The sequence below is a fragment of the Rhyacophila brunnea genome, unplaced genomic scaffold (assembly GCF_057557595.1).
Source record: "Rhyacophila brunnea isolate RB1 unplaced genomic scaffold, BYU_Rbru_1.0 scaffold_4, whole genome shotgun sequence".
In the NCBI taxonomy this organism is placed as follows: domain Eukaryota; kingdom Metazoa; phylum Arthropoda; class Insecta; order Trichoptera; family Rhyacophilidae; genus Rhyacophila; species Rhyacophila brunnea.
Window position 1 is genome coordinate 38,737,828 of NW_028233068.1, and position 24,395 is coordinate 38,762,222.

The 24,395-nt window shown below is 30.7% G+C and overlaps 2 protein-coding genes across 3 annotated transcripts; one reads left to right on the forward strand and one right to left on the reverse strand.

Annotated features, from left to right (window-relative positions):
- On the reverse strand, window positions 1–4,680 carry LOC147067341 (uncharacterized). Its single transcript, XM_085953580.1, has 3 exons — window positions 4,060–4,680; window positions 3,778–3,885; window positions 1–24 (listed from the first exon to the last, which is right to left on the reverse strand). Exons 1-3 carry the CDS (start codon window positions 4,678–4,680, stop codon window positions 1–3), a joined length of 753 nt encoding a protein of 250 aa, XP_085809706.1.
- Window positions 4,681–5,120: 440 nt separating this feature from the next.
- beta4GalT7 (beta-1,4-galactosyltransferase 7) lies at window positions 5,121–11,118 on the forward strand. 2 transcript variants are annotated; one of them, XM_085953634.1, is made up of 3 exons: window positions 5,121–5,327; window positions 5,426–6,005; window positions 8,858–11,118. In XM_085953634.1, the coding sequence occupies exons 1-3, from the start codon at window positions 5,231–5,233 to the stop codon at window positions 9,123–9,125; spliced, it is 945 nt and encodes a 314-aa protein (XP_085809760.1). In that variant the 5' UTR covers window positions 5,121–5,230; the 3' UTR covers window positions 9,126–11,118. The 2 variants fall into 2 exon arrangements, with proteins under 2 accessions (XP_085809760.1, XP_085809759.1); XM_085953633.1 differs by having other exon boundaries at window positions 5,126–5,327; window positions 5,411–6,005; window positions 8,858–9,926.
- The last annotated feature ends 13,277 nt before the right edge of the window (window positions 11,119–24,395 follow it).

The following is a 24,395-nucleotide window of genomic DNA, read 5'->3' on the forward strand; positions in this document are numbered from 1 at the left end:
TTAGCCCGGATAATCAGGAGTCTCCTGTATTTATAAAATTTACATTTACATACAATCTTTATAATATGAATAATAATTTAAAAGTGCATATCAATTATAATAAAATAAGATAAATTTAGCTTTATTATTTATATAAAATGTAGGTGTGTAAGATATTATAATTCATGGTTTTCCAGCCATTATATAGTTAAATTGTATCAGTCATTCCTTAAATTAAATCAATTTTTTTACATTATAATATTACTGGTATTGCTAAATATTGTTTAATTAAGCATTAGATACACATTTTTTCATAATACCGCATACTTTGTTTGGTTATTTTATTACAACATAATGGAAAGCATTATACACTCTTCATGTGCATAATATGCAATTTTGAAAATATCAGATATTTTAAGAATTATCTAGGTAGGTACTAATTTTTACATTATATATTACAGAGTTAAGCATACAGAAAATCAACTAGGTACATAGCATTTCATTCAAGATTTCTATTCTAATTTCTAAATTAGTTCAACTTTCAATCAAGAATTCCATCATTTTATTTTGGCACAATGGATGCAATTTGAAAATAAATATGTATGCACTAATCAGACTCAATTCTGACAATCCTTCTTGCATATTTTTTTACCCAAAACAATTTAAATTAGAACATGATTATTTATGCATTGCAATCCTTCTTACACTAACTTAGATTATTATCTCTACTCCTAGTAAGAAAGTCAAAATTAGGACTTAACAAATCTGGAACGTTGGACAAACACCTTGAATCCTTTGCAATTTCACTAATACTTCCTACTTGACTACGATCTGTATCGACTATACCTATTAAGGAATCCGATATTGCAGTATGTTCTTCAATTTCCTTTCTAGCCAACAACTCATTAGCTTTCATAGACTCTTTAATCTTTTTGTATGAAGCGATTATTCTCTCAACGGAATTTTTGTTACCGAGAGATGTCTTTTTACAATTTTCAGGTGTATTTTCACTTTTGTCATTTTCTTTTGTAGCACTTCTTTTGAGAGATAAAACCTTACTTCTCATATCCGGTGATACAAAAATCTTTTCATCATAACTCTCGTGAACATCCTTACTTTTATTTTTAGAAGAGTTTGTCAAGTTGGGCGTGGATCCCAATCCAGAGAGAAAACTCGAGTAATCAATTTCTTTGACGCCAGATATCCTTTCGCTGGATTTAATTGAGACCCTTGAATATGACCTATCGCTTGCCTTATTATCAGTCAATAGATCTGGAGACGACTTTGTCTTTTGCAAAACTGACATATTTTCGCAGCTCTCGTTGAAAAGGTTTCCCCATTTTTTCTGGAAAGATTTATCACGAATATCGCGCATGCTCTTCTTCACAGAGGTAGATGGTAATTTCTTGGCAGATGTTAAAAGCTTGTGAATGTGATGACTCGAAAACTTGGGATGTTTATGATCGGTCACACTCATAAAACTCATCGTAGATATATTGCTATGTATGTGATTAGATCTATTGCTGACATCGACAGATATTTTGTTCATATTTTTCTGAATTTCTTCAATGTTTTTCATGTATTCTGGTTGTTTGACAGGTGCTTCTATACTTTGCTTCTTGCATGACGTGATAAGTAACTGTTTGCAGAGATCTGATTTGTTCTGCTTTCTGTGGCTGAATGGGACTGGTATTTTATAAACAGTTGCCTGTTTTTTATTCAGTATATTATTCAGAGGATATGAAAATTGTGAAAATTTATATGTAGCAAATAGTTTTGACCAGTATTCTACATTATTGATGTCATACAGTGCTTCCATTTTTGGTATGGTAGGGATGTTAAAGGTTTCATGTATCCAAGGCAGAGGTTGAAAACTGGAATTTGGTAAGATCTCCAAATTCGTTTCGTCCTGAAAAATAACAATCAGATAGATATAGTTATGCATCGCACACATTACCTATGTAAATACTCATGTTGCTTCATTTGACATTAAGAGGACGTTCTACAGAATTGGCCTTGAGAATTGAAAATATGATTTTTTAACATGTGGTCCATAATATCTGGTCTACTAGTTAATATAAAAAGGTCGTGTGAAAGTTGTTGTGTGTGTGAAACATGGTGTGTGCAATCAGGTCAACCACCCCGGACACAACCCAGATTGGGTGCAAAACTGGAGTTTCATTGAATGTGCAAAAATAAAAATTGAAAATACATCGAGAACCGGTAACAGTTGGTAAATATTTTTTTTCAAAATAAACAGGAATTAAATAATACGACCCTTACTATGTTAATAGTTATGCATTTAATAAAAAAAGAAAATATGTAAGTCAGGTGTTTGTGTCGAGGTTTTATGTTTAGTAAAATCGTAAATAAAAGATCGCTTGTTCTCAATTCGCAATTCTCTTTGATGTTAACTTACACAAATACTAAATATTTTTAAGTTTTCGGTTATTATCAACCATTTAGCGTGACTATATAAATATTGTTCAATAAAAAAAATCACTATTAAAGACACAAGTTTAATATTGCATAAAGTGTGCAAAACCACCAAGTTCGGCCCATTTATTTGAGTATAACAAAATAAATAACCACGATAATTTTCCATTGACTAGCACTTGGTAGGGGTGAATGAGACATCATTTTAGTGCTCAAACTGTAGCAGCAGAAAAGGATAGAAAAAAAATGTACATAATACAATTATCTTCCCCCTGTGCTGTACTTTTCAAAAAACCAAAAACATGCCTACATCAAGGCTTTGGGGGGGCATAATATTTTTAATTGCTTTTTTAAAGGGGGAGGGTTAACAAAATTTAGCAGGTGCCACTGACTTCCACATTTAGGTACCCGCCTATGTTATCTCGCCGCTTCAGCCGCAGAGTACCGCAATTTTCCTCATGACTTCCCCATACCCAGCCACTCCATACTTTGAGTATTGCAGGTAAAACTACGATGTTCACCTATGGGTTATTGCGAACTGTCGCATCCACGAGTTGTTATCGAATGTGCGTGACTTAACTCATAACTATTAGGATCGTGAGTGTCTGTCTGTGTTGTTCGCACTGTCTTTTCTTTTAGACATGCCGCATCGGAACATTAAAGCAAGTGTTGGATGCCCCAGATAGTCACACCGATTTATTGGTGTCACAGGCCTTGTGTTTCGTAAAATGCCAGGGACCAATCTGAGAAGGCTGTTCAACAGTCAAATCATTTGGGTCACAATCCTCAGTCATGAAATCCTGGCTAAGACTAAGAAGAAGTAATATTCTATTTATCTAAATAATTTGTATTTTTTGTTTCTGGGAGGGGCCAGAACCGAAAACGCCCTCCCCTCGTGTCTGCATGTTATATCGATCTGTTTTCAGCTGAAATATGAATGTATTTTAAAATGTCCACTAACAGCAATACCTTAGTACACTGAAGCTAGCTCTCAAGTATGCATTTGCACATAAAACTAAATGGATCATATGTAACACCTTCCATATTCAAGTCTGTACCCTCTTCTACATCTAAAGAGAAATATTTAAATTATAAATATTTATTTACCTTTAGTTGATTATAAAATCTGAACACCTCCGTAACAAGGTCTTTCGACTGCTGTTTAATGAAAAATACCAATTTCTTTTTTTCCTCGATAATGTTCAGAAATTCTTCATCAGAATCTGGCGGAGAAAATGATCTAAAGGCATGAGATATCACAACAGCATATGACTTCAGCAGATTCGGGAAATCCAATACTCCATTTTTAACATTGCTTCTCAAAATAGAGTATTGTGCTTGCGACAAATCATTTTCATAAACGGAACACAGTTTAAATTTATCTTTGGATGGATTGTATTCCAAAAGAGTATCTTTGGAACATTTTTTAGTGTGTCTCTGTACAACCTGTTCTGCTCTAGATTTGCATTTCTTAGCATTTATAATAAAATTAGAATGCTTTCCCCACGACATTTCAAGAAGAGATAATTCTCTATCAATAGAGAGACGCCAGTTGTTAATGATATTCGGTAAAATAAATATATTATTCAGTTCTTTAAGGGGTTCAAGCAAATTGGATGGTGATTTGTCGATAATTTTTTGTACAAGTTCATTTAAGAGTTTGGTTTTGGACTCCTTGTCGGCCACTGCGATTGGAGTGTAGCACTTATAGACATCGGCAATCTTTTGCATATTTCTTGAGAATGTGTGCCACCATTTAATTTTTTTGTTCACTTTTTCTGTTAATACATGACATTTTTCTTCAAGAATTTCTGATTGATTGGGATTCAAGCCAGAAAGTTTTGAGTCTTTGCCGGAGATGTACACTTTTAGGGCCACCTGCGAGAGCTCAAACATTAGTTTTGCTACTTTTATACCTCCAGCGTTGACCAACCATGATGGCGTTATATGAGATATATAACCTTCATGCAATGTAGAAGTATGATTGACAAACTTCAGAAACTCTCCTCGATGCTCTGCTTCCATTTTAATTTCAAATACAGCCCATGAAGTAGTCGAAGACAAATACTTGCTATCAATTATGGACATCAAATAATATGATAGTTGATGAAATGCAGCCCTGTTGGGTTTTTCAAACATTCCTTCTTTAAAGTTTGATGACAGATCCTTACTCATGGGATATCGTAAACTGAGAAGATAAACATTCCTGTGCAATGCTCTGTGAAGTGTGGCATTCGTAAGCCGTTTATTATTTATACTAGCCATCGTTAATTCATTTACCAAAAATCAACGATTACCAAAACAAATTATATCATTGATATTTGTCACTTTCACCTCAACATGTTAATTAGAATAAAATTAAACGGTTGAACAGACAGCTGAGACAGCCGTAACTTTATTTTTAATATTTTAAATGAAAATGGCCGTTGGCCGTGTTGCCATGACTGATAATAAAATACCCTTCGAACCTACCATAGACTAATGTAATAATATTGAAAATACCGACAAACTGGCAAAAAATACTACTCTACTTACGGGCCTTAATATTATATTATTCTATCTATCAGCCCTCCGGATATTTTAAATCTAGCCATTTAAAATGATTTTTTTAATTTATTTCAACTGTACATATTTTTTTAATTAGTTACTAGTATTAACAAATTGATTATAATATTCCATAAAAAATCAGTTGTTTACATAAATATATTGTTTATGGGCTCAAAATTATGACATTTTGGATAAAGTGCGTGTTTTATGTAAATTATGTCTAAAATTTGGAATATAACGTAAATCGCTTTAGAAATAACATTATGAAATGGGCTACAAAATAAGGTTATCTACAGTTCTTGTCGTATGTATTACGACATCATTCGCAGTAACATGTCTCGTTTCGATACTGCCCATGTCTTCAGGTATACCAGTAATAGTTGTCAATTATTTTTTGCTATATAGTTTCAGCACCCTGCAAGACATTTAATTATGTATTTATCTTAAGTCATTTTCTTTTCAGATAACTGTGCGTGTGATAAGGCGGAGACGCCTGTCCCTGAGACAAAAACGTTAAAGAAATTACTCGCTACAGCGAATGAGCGTCCTCACAGATTGGCGATTATTGTCCCATTCCGAGATCGATTCGAGGAACTTCTACAATTTGCTCCTCATATGAGTAAATTTCTCAAGAATCAAGATGTAAATCACGAGATTTTTGTCATTAATCAAGTTGACCCATACCGATTTAATAGGGCTGCACTAATCAATGTCGGTTTTTTGTATACTAAACAAGATTTTGATTACATCGCCATGCACGATGTCGATTTACTTCCTATGAATCCTGAATTACATTACAATTATCCAGAGAACGGTCCCTTCCATGTTGCCAGTCCAAAGTTGCATCCTCGATATCACTATGCCAATTTTGTTGGTGGAATCTTACTAGTGAAACGTGAGCACTTTGAAATCGTTGATGGGATGTCCAACAAATATTGGGGGTGGGGCTTGGAAGATGACGAATTCTTTGTGCGATTGAAAGAAGCCAAACTTAATGTCACGCGACCGGACAATGTGCAAACAGATACAACAAACACATTCAGGTACCTATCTATAATATTTTGGTACAAGTCGGTTTACGGGAAGCCAGGCAGGAACCGCGCTAATTTTTATAGGCAATTTTGGCAAAATTCATGAATTCAAGCATGAAAACCTAACCCATCAAAAAATCCAGTATAAGTATTGCCTTTTTTTTAATTTGTTTGCCGCTTTCTTCCCTTAAACCGACAAGAGAATACTTATTTCTTATTATCAGTGAGTTATACATAAAGCAGTACATTGTATCAGAATACAGTCGAACTTGGTTATTACGAAGTAGATGGGACCGACTGAATTTGCTCATTATAAGTATTACTCGTTATATCGTTATATAACATTTTTCGAGCCATGTTCTATTTAAGCATAGAATATTAAAAAATGTGAAAACCATTGGAAAAAACCCAAAAACAAGCATGGCATTCATAACTACAGGAGAAGTTGTTTATAGTAATGAATGTAGTGATGAAACCACCGGCGTTGGTAATTACCTACAGACTTCACAAAGCTTGGATTTTTACATGCAATTTCAACCATATGCGTGGATACTTTTTCAATGTTGTCGGCGAAAACACCAATTAGGTACTTAGACACTTAAATAGTATCATAAACGTAATCCGATCCCGGCGGCATCGGTCTAGTTAACTGTACGGTCGGATTTTATTGCTTAGAGTCGAAAATGTTGTTTTTAAACGATCGACACATTGACAGTTTTGCTCGGTATACCCGAGAAGTAGCTCATTATAAAAGTGAATAAGGTACTGTTCGGTTATCAGGAATACAGCGGAAAACATATTTTAAAAATACCCGATAATACTAGATTATTTGTTAGTTTAGGTTTGGTTAGGTTAACCTAACAAATAATCCAGTTTATCGGCTATTTTTAAAATGTGTTTTCCGCTGTATTCTTGATAACCGAACAGTAATGTGAATAAATGTATGGAGAAAATCATTAACTAAGATGTCAACGAATGTTTCCTCATTACATCCGAAATCTCGCTATTTCCGTGATCGTAATAACCAAGTTCGACTGTATAAAATTTGCTGAATATCTTCTCTGCTCGCAGTGCTTCCCAACCTTTTTTGCTTTATGGGACACCATTTAAATTATAACATTTTCACAACAGTTGCTCAAATAGGTCAAAAGCTCGTGTGCAGAGACAGAATGAAAAGGTACTTTTACTTGAGCATACACCTAACGCAGAAAGCTCAGATTTTTGTCACTATTTTCACGATCATTCTACGGAAAAATTCACCTATCCTCTCCCTGATGTTGATGACACGCGCTGCGAATAATGTATCTCCATTCGATCGTTGGTTACATTTTTCTGAGATTACTACCCCGCAATTTTGGGGGTGAGGACTTGACACAGCAAAAACTAAGAACATAAAAATTGCACATTGACAGACAAATGTAATATTTTTTGTGAACATGTTCTCTGCATACACCTGCAAAAGAAGTGACAGTAGCGGTTTTTAATTAACCCATTGGAAACAATCGGCGCCAATTTTATGCCGCTGTTGACAAAGTGATTCTGGACAATCATCATCAATTTGGTGTCGCTTGTCCTTGGTATGAATTTTTTATTTTTAGATATTTCTTAAAACTCTAAAGATTTACTGGGTTAAGTATATTGTTTTACGATATATCATTGAGTATGGATGTTAAATTCTGTAGAAAATCTTTTCCATGAGATCCTCTCCAAGAATAACAGAATGTATCAATTGAGTATTGAGAGTTTTTAGGTTTCACTTGGGAAGCATTATGTAGTCCAATCATACTCTTCATTTCTTTAAATTTAATGAATCGCTTGACATTAGACGGGAAGCTTAGCTCCACTGTGTGTTAATATGACTGAGTTTCATTGTACATTTTCAAGTGTACATTGACGTATTATTCAGCTCATAACTATTCATGGCATAATGTGATATTTTCCATAAAAGATGAGGTTTATATTTCAATGACGATATGTCACCACTAGGGAATCCAATCCCGAGCCAAAATTTTGATCCCGGTATTTCAATTTGACGATCCCGGGATTAGCGTTTTTTCGATAGTTAGTATTCTTTTTTATTTATACAAATAACATAAAATCGGTCAAAAATGTCTAGTATAATTTATGCTATTTAAGATATTTAATGTTAATATTGTGTACGCTCAATCTTGGAAATACGTGAGATTAAATAATATTGTAATAAGTATATATTATAATAATGAGAAAGTAAAACAGTTTTTTTTTGTTTAAGAAAAGATTACATTCATAAAGTTCTGCGTAGAAACAAGAGCCTGCCTTGCACTAGCAGTTAGACGCCGTTCGCTTGCTAGAACGTCAGTGGCGTCTAGCTGGTTGAATTAACGAATTTATTATTAGTATAACATAATTTTGTACACATACTAATTGATTGTAACTGATAAAAAAATCAATCCTGAAGGTTTCGGGATTATGTTTACTAATCCCGGGTTTCATAGGTATCGAAAATTGTCCACGACTGAATTCCCTAGTCTCCACAGCCATCCAAAGAACTTAAAATACTCTGTCGCTTCTTCTTTGTTTTTTTTTTTTAAATAAACTCTTTTAATCAATAATTAATATTAATAAGCTTAAAGAATGTAACATTCTTTATTGAACATACATAATTTGGGACACCTCGGAAACATACCTGATTATGTATACAAAAATTTTGAAAAGTATTTGTACCGAATGTTTGAAGTGTTTCAAATTCTTTATGTATTTTAAAAAAACTTTTAAGAATGCAATGAGTTATTATATAATCTTATAATACTTCATACTTCGAGATGCGTGTACGTCCATTGATGTTCGTTATGTTTACCAAGTAATTCTACAATGATATATTTCAGGCATATTCATGACAGAGCTCATCGCAAAAGAGACACAGCAAAGTGCTTCAACCAACGGGAAGTGACCAGAAAACGAGATCGAGAAACTGGATTGCACAACGTTGTCTATGAAATAGTAGCAAAGCACAGCCTTCAAATCGACGATGTACCTGTAACTGTAGTTAACGTCAAACTCGTCTGTGATAAGAAAAGTACTCCCTGGTGTGATTGCAGTGAAAGGACGGATAATAGTCTCGGTAAATTGCCACCCAAAGAAAATGCTTTATGATTGTTTCACAAACCATAGTCATATGTACATAATAATATACGGACATACCGACAGTAAAGACTTATTATCCAGATTAAATTGTGATATGGGAAATAATTTGGATGATCAAGCACAAAATATTTGTTGGGGTTTTCAGGATTTTATACAGTAAATTGCAAAATATATTCAGTCATATTGTCCAATCCAGATAATCGAATTTCCCCTGTATCTTACTTTTAAATTTGATATGAACAACGAAAATAGACATGTATCCTGTACAAAAACATTTTATGTTTTAAGACATCTATTTATAACATCATGATTTGTAGATTTATTATATAAATCACTGCAATCATTATGAAGTTTGTGAATTTGTTAAGTAACAATCATAATAACTGAAAACTTTAATCGAGTATTCTGTAAAACACGATTGAATCCTTGCAACAAGATACCTTCCGTTTATAAGTCAACTTATTGGTTAGTCAAAATTTGATTGACTTTTCACGGTAACCAATGTAAAGAGGACCCATTTCGGATCAATTTCTGAGGATTTCATTTAAACTTGCAGATTATATCTTAAATGAAATAACTTGTTATTTTAGACAGCATACTTTAACTATTTATACCTATAAACAAAAAGACAGTAGAAATATGCTTTAATAGAACCTACCTGTTTGTTTTAAATATTTTTACAATGCACATGTTGCCAATGTTGATAATCTTTGAATATTGATATGATATTGATATTTTTAAGACTAATGATATTTCTAAGTGAAATATAAAATGTTCGAATTTAATGGCTGAATGTTTGTTGATACTCACAAAAATAACCTTTTTGATATTCAAACTAATCTATCTGGATCATTATAGTCATTGAAATGTTTTCAATACAATAATATTGTTTTAGTATTTTGACCTAAAAGTCGATGTCTTCCATCTGTGTCACTATTTTATTGTTTTTGTTTTGTAATGACATTGTAATAACTCCTGGTAATTTAAATTTTCATTTATAAGAGCTTGTAGGACATTACAATCTTTTTAACACTGAATTAACGAATTATTTGATTTCTATAAACGGTGACAAGTCTAGTTATTTTTTCCTTATAAGTCAGGTGTATAAACCCTACAACATAAGTATTGTAATTTGCATGGTAATATTAGATTTCTTCACACGAAGTCGAGGATTCTTTAATTGATACTGTCTGCAATAACTGAAAGAACAAAATGATTTTATATAGAATTTATTTGTACTCGAAATTGAGGGTAAATTTTACCTACTCAAAATATAGATAGATACTTTCAAAATAAATCCTCAATTTAACATCTAGGGAAATAATAAATATGTAATCCCGATATAAATACCTCGTCTTCTGTAAATCTTACGTATTTTGTGATTCGAGATAATAACATTGTAATCATTTCTCAATAAGTTCTCATACTTTTATAAATTCTTGCACATTTAAATTTTATATGAAATATGTAAGCAGATAATATGTCCAAGGAAAAGCTAATCTGTTTTCATTTTGACGGTCATTGATCGCAGTAACCAGTTTATAAAACTCAAAACAGGTTGTGTTTTACAGAATAAAACGTAGATGTTTTCCTGTCATATACTTCCTTAAAAGACTTAAACCAGTTGCCAAATTGAGATTCGTTTTAGACAATTTATTATTAATAATAATATGTACATACACAAATTAAAATTTCTTGAACAAACCTTTTGTCTTCACAATCTTTTTTACTTTTTTACAGAGTGGTTTATTTGTTTTTTGAAAGTTTTAGCTTTTTATAGTGTTATTAAAATATGGCATGGTCCATTTAAGGTACCGGAGATAGTATTTATTGTATATTATTATTATGAGTGTGTTGTATGAACTAAAATGAAATCTTTAATGTTAAGTTAGAGCCGACACAAGATATAAATCAATATATTATAGTACCTACATGTTCGCGTTAGACAGACAATTAATTGTATGTATTACAATCCATGTGCTATGCGGAATATTATTAAACCAAAATGAAAGAACTTATATTTGTGACAGCTACTACATATGTATTATTTATTATTTTACTGAATTATAATTTTTATCACCTTAATGGTTAGACAGTATGATAATTGGACAGACACGCTAAACTTAAATAACAATGCTTAGATCCACGTTCCGTCCAGAGTTTTGAATAAATTATGTGCCATTGCAATTTGTTGAATAAAAATAAAAAGTTAATTATCTCACCTTTCACAAAAGCATCACATGATCTATAAAAGCATAATGTTGTCCAACCACAATTAATTATTTCATCAAAATCCTCATGAATTTATCAATCTATGTTGTAATTTATAACTGGAATTGTTGCCATATTAAAATGTAAATATATTATAATTATTGGTCTGTATGTTTGTATAAAATATAATATGAATTGAAGAATGAGGAATATATTATTTTGTAAATAAACCACACAGATATGCGGTGAACCATCTTTATTGCCCCCTCATAAGTACTTCATTTACAACATTCATAAATATCAAATATAAAATTATATTTATACATTTAACATAAAATAGGATTTTATGACAATAAAAACAAAACAATAGATAAAACTAAGGCTTTTCATTCCAAATACACTAATAATTATCATTGAAATTAATACCATTTCACGGAATCCATAGCACTTTATGTGTCAATTTAGTTATACATGATAGCATAAATTTGCAATCTAATCCACAATGTGAGTTTAAATAATTAAATAAAATGGTACATGTTAAAATGACTAGCGTACAGGTAAAGCGACTTGCAGCGAACCGCTGTAATTATATACCGAATTGTCCTAACACGCATGCACTGTGATGTGGCCACATGACAGTGACAACTTCGCACCTAAATGACAGCCATCCATTGATATTTTTAGATGTTTTTTATCTTTAGAATGTCTTAGTGTTTCTGGAGTAAAGCTTATGCTACAGAATTTACATTTGGTTTTGAGCCGAGACATAATCTTTGGTCAACCAACTCTTTTATAATCAGGATTATCCCCCATATATATCGATATTTCTGGTATCTTATAGCTAGGTTTAAATATTCGCGGAGGTTCATTTTTCTATTTGATATACCTAATGAGTGTAGAGAATACAAATTGTTCAATTGCTTTCAATTATGTTTCTAGCTTAAATAATACGATCATGTTCGGTATGTACGCAATTATTGAAGAGCTAAATGTTGAGTGAAAAGATTTTTTTTAAAAACAGGTCAGTAATTATTCACCTTGTCTGAACTTCTTAGATTTTATTTTTTATTGAAAATTTGCAGCATTTTCATACCGTTTTACTACTATAATAAAATTAATACCATACTATAAAATAGCGTAAGTACATAATAATATTTAATATTATGTACTATCATAGAACGGTTGGCAGCACAGAGATGGCGCTGATAGATGACAGATCGCTTTGCACTGCGCATGCGCGAGATCGCAGTACGAGTCTGCTTCGTGTATCATTGCAGCGGTTAGAATGCGTTAGTTTATTTAACATGAACCAATAAAATTGTTTAATAATAGTGCTTAAACAGCAATTCACAATAAATAAGATTAAATTAAAATCATTTACCTACAAGAAAAAGTCTCAATTGTCTTGTGGTAATTTTTATTTCTATTACAAAAAGTGTCTCGGTACACAGATCTGATATAATAATAGAGATCAGTCTATTAACAAAAATATTTCAAGGAAAGATATACATATTACTATTATTTTCCACTGTTAATTCTTGGTGGAAGGACATGTTCTTCGAAATAACAAACACTTCCAAACTGTCAGTTATATTTTTCTTAATCTCTCGTACTTAAACCGGTTTCATCCTTACTAATATTTTCAATTATCAGTAACAAGCAGTTTGACAACACAATATTTATACAGGTTCACAAAAAATATAATCTATCGAATCCATAGTAGGTGGTACATGGAATAAAATAATTAAATTTCTCAATCATTAAAAGTTCATCGTAAATATCAGTTAGGATGAAACCGGTCTTGGGCGTAATACAATAATTGTGGAATAGGTATAATAAATCAAAAAAAATATAATTTAACATTTTGTGTTTATTGTTAATAAAGATATACATACATACCAGTGGCGAAGGGTGGAGGTAGGCTGTTAAGATCCGCCATAAATATTACAAACTTAACTTTATCAGTCATACATACTTGTTGTCATTGAAATAAGACTACATTTTACAGATGGTGTTGGTTAGTTTTTAAAATTCAATTAAACCCTGCGAAAACCAAGCAATAATAGATAATAATCAAAAAATACTCGTATATCTATAAAATATCTAAAATTATGCAATTAAATCATACATAAATTTGGATATTTTATAGATAGAATAATAATTTTTATCTATTATAGTTTGGTTTAGGCATATCTTGATGAATTAAAAAAATGAACCAACAATATGTGTCATATGTATTCTTAATCTAACGAAAACAAATAAGTAAGAATGAAAAAATGTGCACAATTTTGTCATATCGCCTAAAATATACCAATACTATTATGGTTTGGTTGAGACAGGGTTTAATTGATTTTTAAAATCCAACCAATACCATCTGTGAATTGTAGTCTTATTTCAATAAAAACATATACATTTGACTGAAAAAGGTTAATGTGCACTATTTATGGCGGATCTTAACAGCCTACCTCCACCCTTCGCCACTGATACATACCAACATATTAAGCTGTCTGCTCTTTGAATTTGAGACTAAGTTCACTGTAGTATTTAAAATACTGAATGACATGTCAAATCTTAGCACATAGCGCCCCACCCCACTTAGTGGAAAACTCAAGTGGTAGATCTATTAATTCTACTGTTTTATTTTAATATAGGTACATAAATCCTTTTATGCTATAGTAGTATGTCGTAATAAGTCAATCGTTACTGTACTGAAAACTAATTCTGTTAATAGAACAATGCAGGTTTCTATCATACTCATAGATATGTGCAACATACGCAACCAACAGGAACGAAATATCTTCATTTATTTGTAGAATATTATTTAAGAAACATTAAAATGACAAAAAACAATAGTGATAATCATAAAGGTTTAAGTTTTCATTTCATTACAAAAAAGTACTAATGTAACCCCAGAAATCTATTACTTATTTGAAGCAATATCATACATCAATGGCAAAAACACATCATATCACGACATATGAGTTCAGGGTAAACTCGCACAATGAGCAAGAAGTGGGCATAGATGAATCAAAACCACACTGAAGTTAACTCACTTGTATCTCATCACATCACCAATCCCACGCGCAAAGAATGTTTTTCACCTGCTGCAAATTTACACTTATTTTTATTAGTTTGGAAGGAAGGTATTGACAGTAGCGCACCCAGGATTTAATATTGGGGGGGGGGCCCAAGGAGGAGAATAGCCTAATTTCTCGTTTATCGCCTTTTTGTCTATTGCACTCGGTGTACCTACACCATGGTCCCCACATCCTGAAACGGGCCCTCAGGCTAGGATATTTGGCGGGCCCCCTACCTACCGCTAAGATTAAAGGCAGTGTGAAATACTACATTAACGTTTTTCAAATTGTGTTTTAGCTCAAATTAAGGATACATCTACTTTTATAATGGAGCTGTCGATACTCAACACATAATAATCAAAAAATATATTGCACAATTATATAATTGAAAAGAAGTATAATAGCGCCGCAGGCGACTTTTCCACTATTAAAGCTAATTTATGAAGTGTGTTTATTTCACTTATCTGGTCAACCCGACACGCCGGGCCCCCAGGCTAGAGCCCTGTCAGCCCTCCCCAGCAATGACCTACACCACTCCGGAATTCAGGTGGACACCGAGAATTTTTTGACAGTTCCATTAGGGTTTGGGTTTCTAAAAAAACCTGACATTAGTGTTTCAAAATTTTTGTGTTAGAAATTAGAATCTAAGAAATTTTTCTAAAAAGGGTGCTGGAGAATTACAAATCATTTTTTTGCCGTGTTTTTATTTGTCTAAGCTCAAAGGTATAGTTTATTGGCTTTCAATTTCAATGTTTAAAATCATTCTGATAATTTTCATGTTTGGGGTAATGACACAATGTTTTTGTACGTTGTCAGTTTTTATTATAGAATGTTCTGATGGTTATAGGATATAGGTTCACATGACGTGATAATAATGTATTTCTGTCTTAATACTACAAATAATGATTGATAGTGCTTGATGAAAGAAAATGAATAATTTTGTTTTGCAAAAGGTTTAATAATATTATTAAACATTCATCCCCTACTTCTCAAGCAGTTGTAGTGCGATTGTTTTTATTGATTCATAATATTTTATAGGCATGTATGTATATTTAAATCTAATTTAATTCATGACACTGGAATCTAGATTATGGTGATCAACTACAAAAATACTACACATAATAGTATTTTTTATAATGGTGCACAAAAATCTAATACTTTGTTTTAATCCGACTAGGAATAAAGTTTATAAAAATAGATTTACCAATTTTAACAGCTATAGTCTCAAGAAAATACTGATACTAGGTTGAACATCACCCTAAAAGAAAAATATATTGAATGTTTGTTTAGAAAACGCAGAGGATACCACCTTCATGACATGAAATACAGTAAAACCTCGTTAATACGCATTCTACGGGACCGAAAATCGAAAAAAAATTCGAATTACGAATTATGAAATGTATAGGGAAAAAATATTAAAATTAAAAAAAAAAAATATATTTTCATCAATATCGTTTACGATCATAGAATCAACACAGGTGGCGTGTGTGTTAATGGGTCATAAAATGTGAGGATTAATTTTATCACCTTCTTAAAATAAGTAATTTACAATGTTTTACGAAAATTCTGTCACAATTTTCAATGGCTCATGAAATAGTGTACTTTATTACGATTTATTGAATATTTTTATATGCCAGGACTCTGAAATAATTTCGAATTACGAAATTTGAATTAAAGGTATGGTTTTATATGAAAATAATGTTCCACGGAATTTTTTTCATGAAAATTTCGAATTATCTGTGTTCTTATTAACGAGGTTCTACTGTAGTTGATACTACATAATGCAATAAGTACGAGTATATCTCTGTATTCTTTTCCTTTTCGTACATCATTGAAATGTGGATAATCACAAATATTTAATACGGGTGAATAAAATTTCCGCCAATCCTCGAAGCTCATATTTATATTCAATAAGACATTTAATTTAGAGCTAAACAAAGAAACTAGTGCATACGTGTACCTGCTTACTTATCGCAAAATATTTAATATTATAATTTTATTTATCTACGTTAATGTGTATTAAATTACAATACATGGGTGCATTCAAAATTTAAATCTGTTGTTTACTATATTTATATTTAAATAGTATTAATCCAGGCTAATTCAGAAATAATTATATTGAAATACAATTAAATATGGTATTGGTATAGTCTGCCGTAAGAAGAGTTAGCTAAATTCGACATGCTGTCCCCACTTTGATATTTCATACCACCTCTGATCCACTCTGCTCGCACAACAACCAATAAAATTTAATACCAACATCTACATGAGAGCAGAGGGATGGAATGAAATGACTTCTTACAGTGGATAGACTATTTATGAGAGTGATTTTCACATCTGAAAGCTTTTTTATTTAGAAAGAATTTAAGGCAGTTTAGGGAAAATTAAGGTTTTAATAATATAGTTACACATACAGTAATATAAAGATATATAGGCTGGTTTACCACACATGACACAGGGTGGGTAGACTTAAACTTTCCAATGGATAGACATATTTTTTATTGATTATTGGGTGCATGCAAACAAGTTTATAATTTTTTAATCACAACAAATTAATCTAAAAGTTGGTGCTTTCATGAATAGTGATGTGATAATTCTGTTGCTAGAATAGTTTTATAACCCCAACGGTATTATTTGAAATAGTTATATTATTTTATTTAAAGCAATTATCATTTTAGCTACGAGTTAAATTCTACAAAAATAAATTAATGTCTACATATTTTATGCAATATTTTGATAAGCTGAATGTGACCCGAATGGACAATGGTTAATAATTAATTATAATAAAAGATCTAATAATTATAAGTAGCTGACTTGAGCATAAAACATAATAATCTATTCATAAACACTACAGCTTTTAAAGATATAAAGCAATGATGAGCAACCTGTGGCCCGCGGGATGATTTTCTGCGGCCTGCACGGATGACGCAAATTCTTAATAAACATGAAAAAAAATAATTATGACGTATACTTTATATAGAACTAACTAAAACATGTATTGTGACTAAAGAAAGTTTGTTATTCACGCTATGGATACATTATATCCAGTTTCAATCGATGACAACGGATCGTCTGATGTAAGGTTTCAGGGTGTATTTTAGAAAATTTCTAGAAAAAACAGTATTACCAACCTTAAATATACTATACTACATGTTTCTACTTTGATTTTGAAAATGACATGAATAGACATGAAATTGACATGAATAGAAATCAGAAAATTGATATTCGCGAAAAAAAATCAGACCTACAAGACAAGGACCGATTTTTATTCTATATAAATATGGCCCCCAAAAAGTTTTTGAATTCAATTCGGCCTTCCCAAAGAGAAAGGTTGCTCATCACTGATATAAAGTAACATGAAAATTTATAATAAATTAATGTGGTGTGATTGCTACATTATTTACTAGCAATGGTCATTATCGAATATGATCTTGCTGTGTGTTTTATTGATAGATGTTCTTTATTTACAGTATGGTTATAGGTATATAAATCATTTAATACCAAATATAATATGTAAATAATACATTGTCTAAATATAGAATAATCAATATTTGTCACATAATAAATCCACACATACCACTTGAATATATTATAGTAATAGTGATGTCATCTAACTACTCCCATAGAAATTAAATTGGTTAATAAAATGTTCAGCAGTGACCATTGCTAGTTGTTGTGAAAGTTTGATTAAATCCGAAACTACTACTAATAGTTAAAAGTAGATAGTGTTTGAGTTGAGATGGTCTTCGTTTTCTTTAATGTTGGTATCATTCCCGAGTAGGATAGGTCTGTTGCAAGATCGTCCTATTAGCAGCATTATATCGGCTAGAGAAGGCATGCACGGTTGCCATCCTGCAATCACATGCAACAGAAAAGAGAAAACAAAACAACTACACATCAAATCATTATGGTTGACAAAATTATGAATGTATCTATATTATAACAATGTAGGGCTAATGGTTAACCGATACATTATGAGATAATAATATAACATAGGAATGATAATATTTACCTCTTTAATTGGACTATGTTATTCATGTATAAGTCAAAGGACGAATTTTAAGAGTTTTTTATTTTTAAATATTCTCAATCAAGTAATGATGTAATGGCACTTGATTAAAATAAATAACAAAAAAACTTCATTCAATCAAAAAACAACAGAAAACAAAATCAATAATATTAATGGTAGTTATTTCCCAAAATCTGAAAAATAATATGGATAAATATTTTTGCCAATTCAATTTATTCTTATATTACTGATTTAAGTCATTACAGCGCAAATAACATTGTTTTCGATTAGTCCATTGACCTATCAATCCATAGCACGATCGAAATTTTAGTTAAATGATGTGAAAATCTTCATGACATGAAAAAATATTAAACGTTTCAATATTGGAACAAACTACTATGATACTTATTACCCGTACTTAAATCATATAACTAATGTCAGGTATGTTACAAAAGGTTTTATTTTAATCGATCAAAATTTGAATTTAGCAAACATGCCAATTTTTCTTTTTTACTAGTTATTATGTAGTTTTGAACTTTAAATTTAAACTGAAATAATAATCTGTATGTATAAAACTGTTGTTTCTATCTGCCAACTATAAATTCTGAATAGACAATCATCATTTCAACTACGAATAGTAACAATTACATTAGGCTGTTTTCATACTGATAGATTTACCATTGATAAATTTTGACATTCGTTGTTGAAAAGAGCAAAAGGTTATTTCAATAATTTAATTGCTGTTAAAAAAAATTGTTAAAAAATATATAAAATAATGACAACCATACTAATAGAAGAGATGTTTTATTATGAGAGGAAAATTAATCGTAAATTGCAAGTGATTTCAAACATGATTATTGCATTTAGATACCTACCTACTCAATTAATTTGTATCTGGAAATAAGAATATTAAAAAAAAAACACATTGTGACAATGACCTATTTAGTTGCCCATTTCACATTTTATAGCAAAGTGGGTTACTCATTCAATTACATGTACTTAGAAGCCAACAAAATTAAATTACTTATAATTAACTCTGTAGATATTTGAATATTTTGGAAATTGGTGTATTTGGATCCCTAAGATAATGTCGTGCAAGCCCCCCCCCCCCCCCTCTGTTCTAAATTTATGTCCCCCCACAGGTTTGTATTTATATGTACTTACGGTATAATTAATTTCTTATCTTATTGTATAATATTTATGGTTACTTACTATGTGCGTTATGGTACCAAAACGGAACCGAATGATTTTAATGTTTTTATTTTAGATAAAGATTTCACACTGAAGCCGAATTAAATCATCCACGGGCTTTATCGATACATTCTCAAATATTCTATGACTAAATTAAATTAAATCGATAGTATCGACAGAGGGTACTTGATAGAAATTGAATTTATATTTTAATTGATAAATCTTGGACTGTTCATTGGAATCAGTATTAGCCACGTAGAGCCTGAAGATGTCAAAACAAGAAATCCAGGTCACTATAACTGATTCCTATGGAAAATAACAAAAAATGAGCTACACGAGTTATGTACTATTACATGTGATCAATTGAAACATCAGGGGCCCATGTCCGGGTGGATCTCACAGCTTTCAATGTACTCGTGACAAAATACCTGTCACTAATATCGTCATATAAATCATAAATTGTAGATTAAAATATATATATACCTAAATAAAAATATCTATATGTGAGATGTAAACTATGGTATGTCCAAGACATTTTAATGTTTTTCTTTGTTATTAAAGACATTATGAATTACCGCCATTTATCATGTTATTATAGAACACAAAAAATAAAATTTCAACATGGTACCTAATAATTCAATTTTCACCGAATTTGGTTTATCAAATAGTTTACCTTTCACATACAGATATAGAAAACAAGAGTAATATAATATGTATGAATCAAAATGTTTTTAGTGATTCGATTATGTAGTAACTCAAAGAAATCAATGAAAGATATAATATGTGGTTTATATAAGGAAACATAAATCTACTAATACAAAAGGAGAAATTTTATAAACAGCATGAATGAAATGGAACACCAAGATCATACATTAAAAGCTAATGTAAGGAAACCCCCACATATTTGAATATATTTTATTGAAATAAACTTTCATTAATGAAAACTAGGTGTTTATAAATACTAGACCTCAATTTTCTTAATCAAAACTTTTAAAAAAACTGCTAGCCATCAAATTCAATATATTTCGAGACGGTAACTGATTGCTGGAGATAGTTTTTTAAATTGTTTTAGGTCATATTACACAATTAAGTATATATAACGTATTCTAAATATAACTAAGACTACCCATTTGATCTAGAGAAATCACCGCCTGCTAAATATGTTATGCCAAACCCCGCGAATAACATTACACTTAGGTTATCAGTGTAGAAACTCAGGAACATAAGAAGTCTATTCTTCTTGAAAAAAACGAGATTTTACATGACGATAGACAATAATTATTATCTACAATATAAAAACAGTAGTATATTAATAACAATATTTATTCCTAATTGAAGATTTAGAATTTATTACATACATTATGTAGTAAGCGTATTAATTTCAAGAGAATTACTTTATGGTATAATTAATAGAATAGTAAATATAACATTTTATTTTATGTTCTATATAAATCAAAGCGTAGCGCAATGAAATTAGAGAGCAATTTTAATGAGTTAAAAACCCTGTGAGCCATATTCAGTTAAAATGATATTTGACCCGGAAATAAGAGGAATCAAATTGTCAATCATGAACATGACTAGTGATGGGACCAACTGAAAAAAGTTTAGGGACATTGTGCAAAATCGGTAAAAGCTTAATTATTTACCAGTGAAAATATTACCCTGTAAAATATCATCAGCATTTTTAACAAACTCGACAAGGGAATGATACTGTTAAAAAAAATAGATAGCACTCGGAAAGGACATACGCAATATGAGGTTTGTAATTCCATGAAAGGAAATGATTATTTCGTTACTTTCTCGTCTATTAAGCTCGAATGATTTACACAAATAATGCGATAGAAATTTTGACAATCGTATAAAAATATTTCATTTGATATGAAATTATTTGAATTCTAAGCACTGGATAAAACAAAAAAAAAATGTTCAGAATAAAAACCAAAAGATAAGTAAGTCAGTTACAAAATAATTGTAGAAATTAATGTAATTATTAAAATAACATACGACAATAATAGAAATAGGACAAAATAACTGTAAGAAAAAAGAAATAAAGCAAACAAATAATTAAAACTACAAGAAAAAGACCATGCAATGAAGAAGTAAGGCTTGAAAAAGTCATTAGAAAGGTAAAAGCGAAAGATATGCGATTTTTTATTTAAGTATTATTTTAATTTATTCTCTCAAAAGCAAAACATTTTGAGAGAATTTATATCATGTACGATGTTTCAATGTTGTACCTAACTTGCAAACAGTGTTTATTAGTAGATTACAAGACTGTCAGCGTAACACTTTTGTAGATAATATATTTTAAATACTACACAAGTGAGCAAGTAAAACAAATCTCTCTGCCACAGCACAAAAGATGTGCAAACACATTGTTTAAGATTCAATATTGGTTTCCAATTTTAAGGAATAGTAAACCTATGTACATACTATATTTAGGCTTACCATAATTATGAAACTCTAAACCGGGACAGGAACAGGATATATGGCAAAGAAACAATTTAACCACCAACAATTGTTTTAAAGTACCTATGTACAAAAGAAAAATGCAGATTTTCTGCACCAGAAATTAAAATTATTTTATTTATTTATTGTACCAGTCTGTACTTCTCGCTGGAATGAAGTTTTTTCGCACCCTTCCCCGCTGTTTCATCACATAATATATGCTACTACAGTCAATCATGACAATTTATTATTGACAATCATTCATACGCGGAACAGCCGGGACAAAATGCCAAACCGGCCGGGACCAATGTGCGAAACCGAGACGTATGGTAAGCCTAACCATATTATTTATGAACTATCATGATAAAAAACGAAGGCATGATGATGACTACACTACTTATATAAAAAAAGCATTCATAATAGCAATTTATTAATATCCTCAAACTAGACACTAAAGGCAGCCAATAACGTATACTTTAAAACATATTGTTTTTAATGTTAATAATCACTTCGCACTGGGTGTATAAACTACATGATAAAATAAATATTATTATTACAATGTGACCACGCAAACCTATGAATGTTAATCTACCATTAAATTATTGTATCATAACAATATCTATCCAACACTGGAAGTTTCTACTCACATTTAAAATTATCTTTTTAAATAACTATGTAATGTTTAACATACGCACTTTGAGTAAGCAGTTGATTTTGAGGTAATATTATTTCAGACTAATATTATTTAAATGAGTTTACAGTAGTAATAATGTACAAGATGGCCATCTAAATGCCTACTAAATAACCTTTTGATAATTACAACAAGTCTTCATGATATTGCTTGATGGAATGATGAATCAAGTAATCATTATTGTACATACTGTATATACATTTATTGCAATGAATGGTGAAAAAAAATTACATTAAAACTTTTATGAAAGCATTTTGGCACATGGTTAATATAATATCATTTAGCCATAAAATTGGATGGTAAGTACACTGTATGTATTTACATAATATTAATATATATGATTTTACTTACTATTATGAACATGTAAGTCATGTAATTTAATATTATCCATTTTAAATGAGTCATAGGTTTAATAAATTTAGCATCGTGAGAATCAAATAAAGAGATCGATTTAAGTTTGTTATATTATAATTGAAAGTTTTTATTAAATTTATGAAAATTTTCATCAGTCCTCCAATACTAAGAAAAATTATATAGTAAATATAAATTCCTATCATTTATTAAACAATTTACGTATTTCTATCGGTAATGAATATCTGGTGATATTGGCAATGGTTTCCCCAACACAATATTCTGTGCCAATGATGTTATAACCTTTGCCTAACCAAGATTTTACTAAGAGCCTAATGCATAATAAATAATGGTTAAATAAGTGGACTTATGGATTAATCAGCCAATTTTTGAATGTATAAAGAAATAACGCGTAACATCAAACAGGTCGTAAAGCAAAATTGAAGCAAAGGTAACAGCTGCTGTCAAATAATTATGTATTTTAAACAGCAATCACGTAAGCTGCTGCAGCTGCAAATCTTGTGTAAGTAATAGTTTCCGACAAAGCGAAATTGTTCACCGATAATCTACACAAACACAAAAGACTAGCAATATTAAGTATGCATTATATTATTCAAATTATTGAAATGAGAATGACATCGATTGATGCTTGCATCAATTGATGAAGTGTTGCAATTCAAAAAGTATTAGCCAAATACTCGGGACACATCTTGTACCTGTGGTGAGTTTTCATACTTTTACTATTGTGTTAATTCAAAAATTTTTGAATAATCCATGGAAAATTGTAATTTAAAAAATAGTGCAGAAAGCGACATTGCCTGTTTTTCTGGAAAATATAATCTAGACATATGGGTCATAACTATTTAGTCTTACATAATGTCAACATTCTATGTATCAGGTCCCAAGAGAATAAATATGATTTGGCGTGAACGATTTAATTTATGACAATTCTAAAAAAAATCAACAATAATTATGCCTAATAATATACTTAAAACTTTTAATACTGCATGAAATAATTACTATACTATATTAATACGTATTTATGAATCAGTTTCTATGTCCACCAATCGTCGAACTAAATCTATCAATCAGAATGAGAATATAAAAAAACTATAATATATTCATTGGAAAAACTAACACAATATATTATAATGTGAAGAGACTGCTAGTAGTATTTTTAAATACGTTGTAATCCATTGTAGAACATTATAGTGGTCCCTTTAACTGAACCATTTTCGAAATTGAAAGAAGACACATAGTATGTATTACATAAGTGAATTCATTCAACAATTGGACTAATT

Excerpts from the sequence above, each read along its gene's own strand:
- LOC147067341 (XM_085953580.1), bottom strand. The coding sequence starts at position 4,680 with ATGGCTAGTATAAATAATAAACGGCTTACGAATGCCACACTTCACAGA. Across the intron at positions 3,886-4,059 it reads CCAAACTCTTAAATGAACTT|AAATGCAAATCTAGAGCAGA; the intron begins GTACAAAAAATT and ends ATAAATGCTAAG. Across the intron at positions 25-3,777 it reads ATAAATTTAAACTGTGTTCC|GAGACTCCTGATTATCCGGG; the intron begins GTTTATGAAAAT and ends TTATAAATACAG.
- beta4GalT7 (XM_085953633.1), top strand. The coding sequence starts at position 5,231 with ATGGGCTACAAAATAAGGTTATCTACAGTTCTTGTCGTATGTATTACG. Across the intron at positions 5,328-5,410 it reads GATACTGCCCATGTCTTCAG|TCATTTTCTTTTCAGATAAC; the intron begins GTATACCAGTAA and ends ATTTATCTTAAG. Across the intron at positions 6,006-8,857 it reads GATACAACAAACACATTCAG|GCATATTCATGACAGAGCTC; the intron begins GTACCTATCTAT and ends GATATATTTCAG.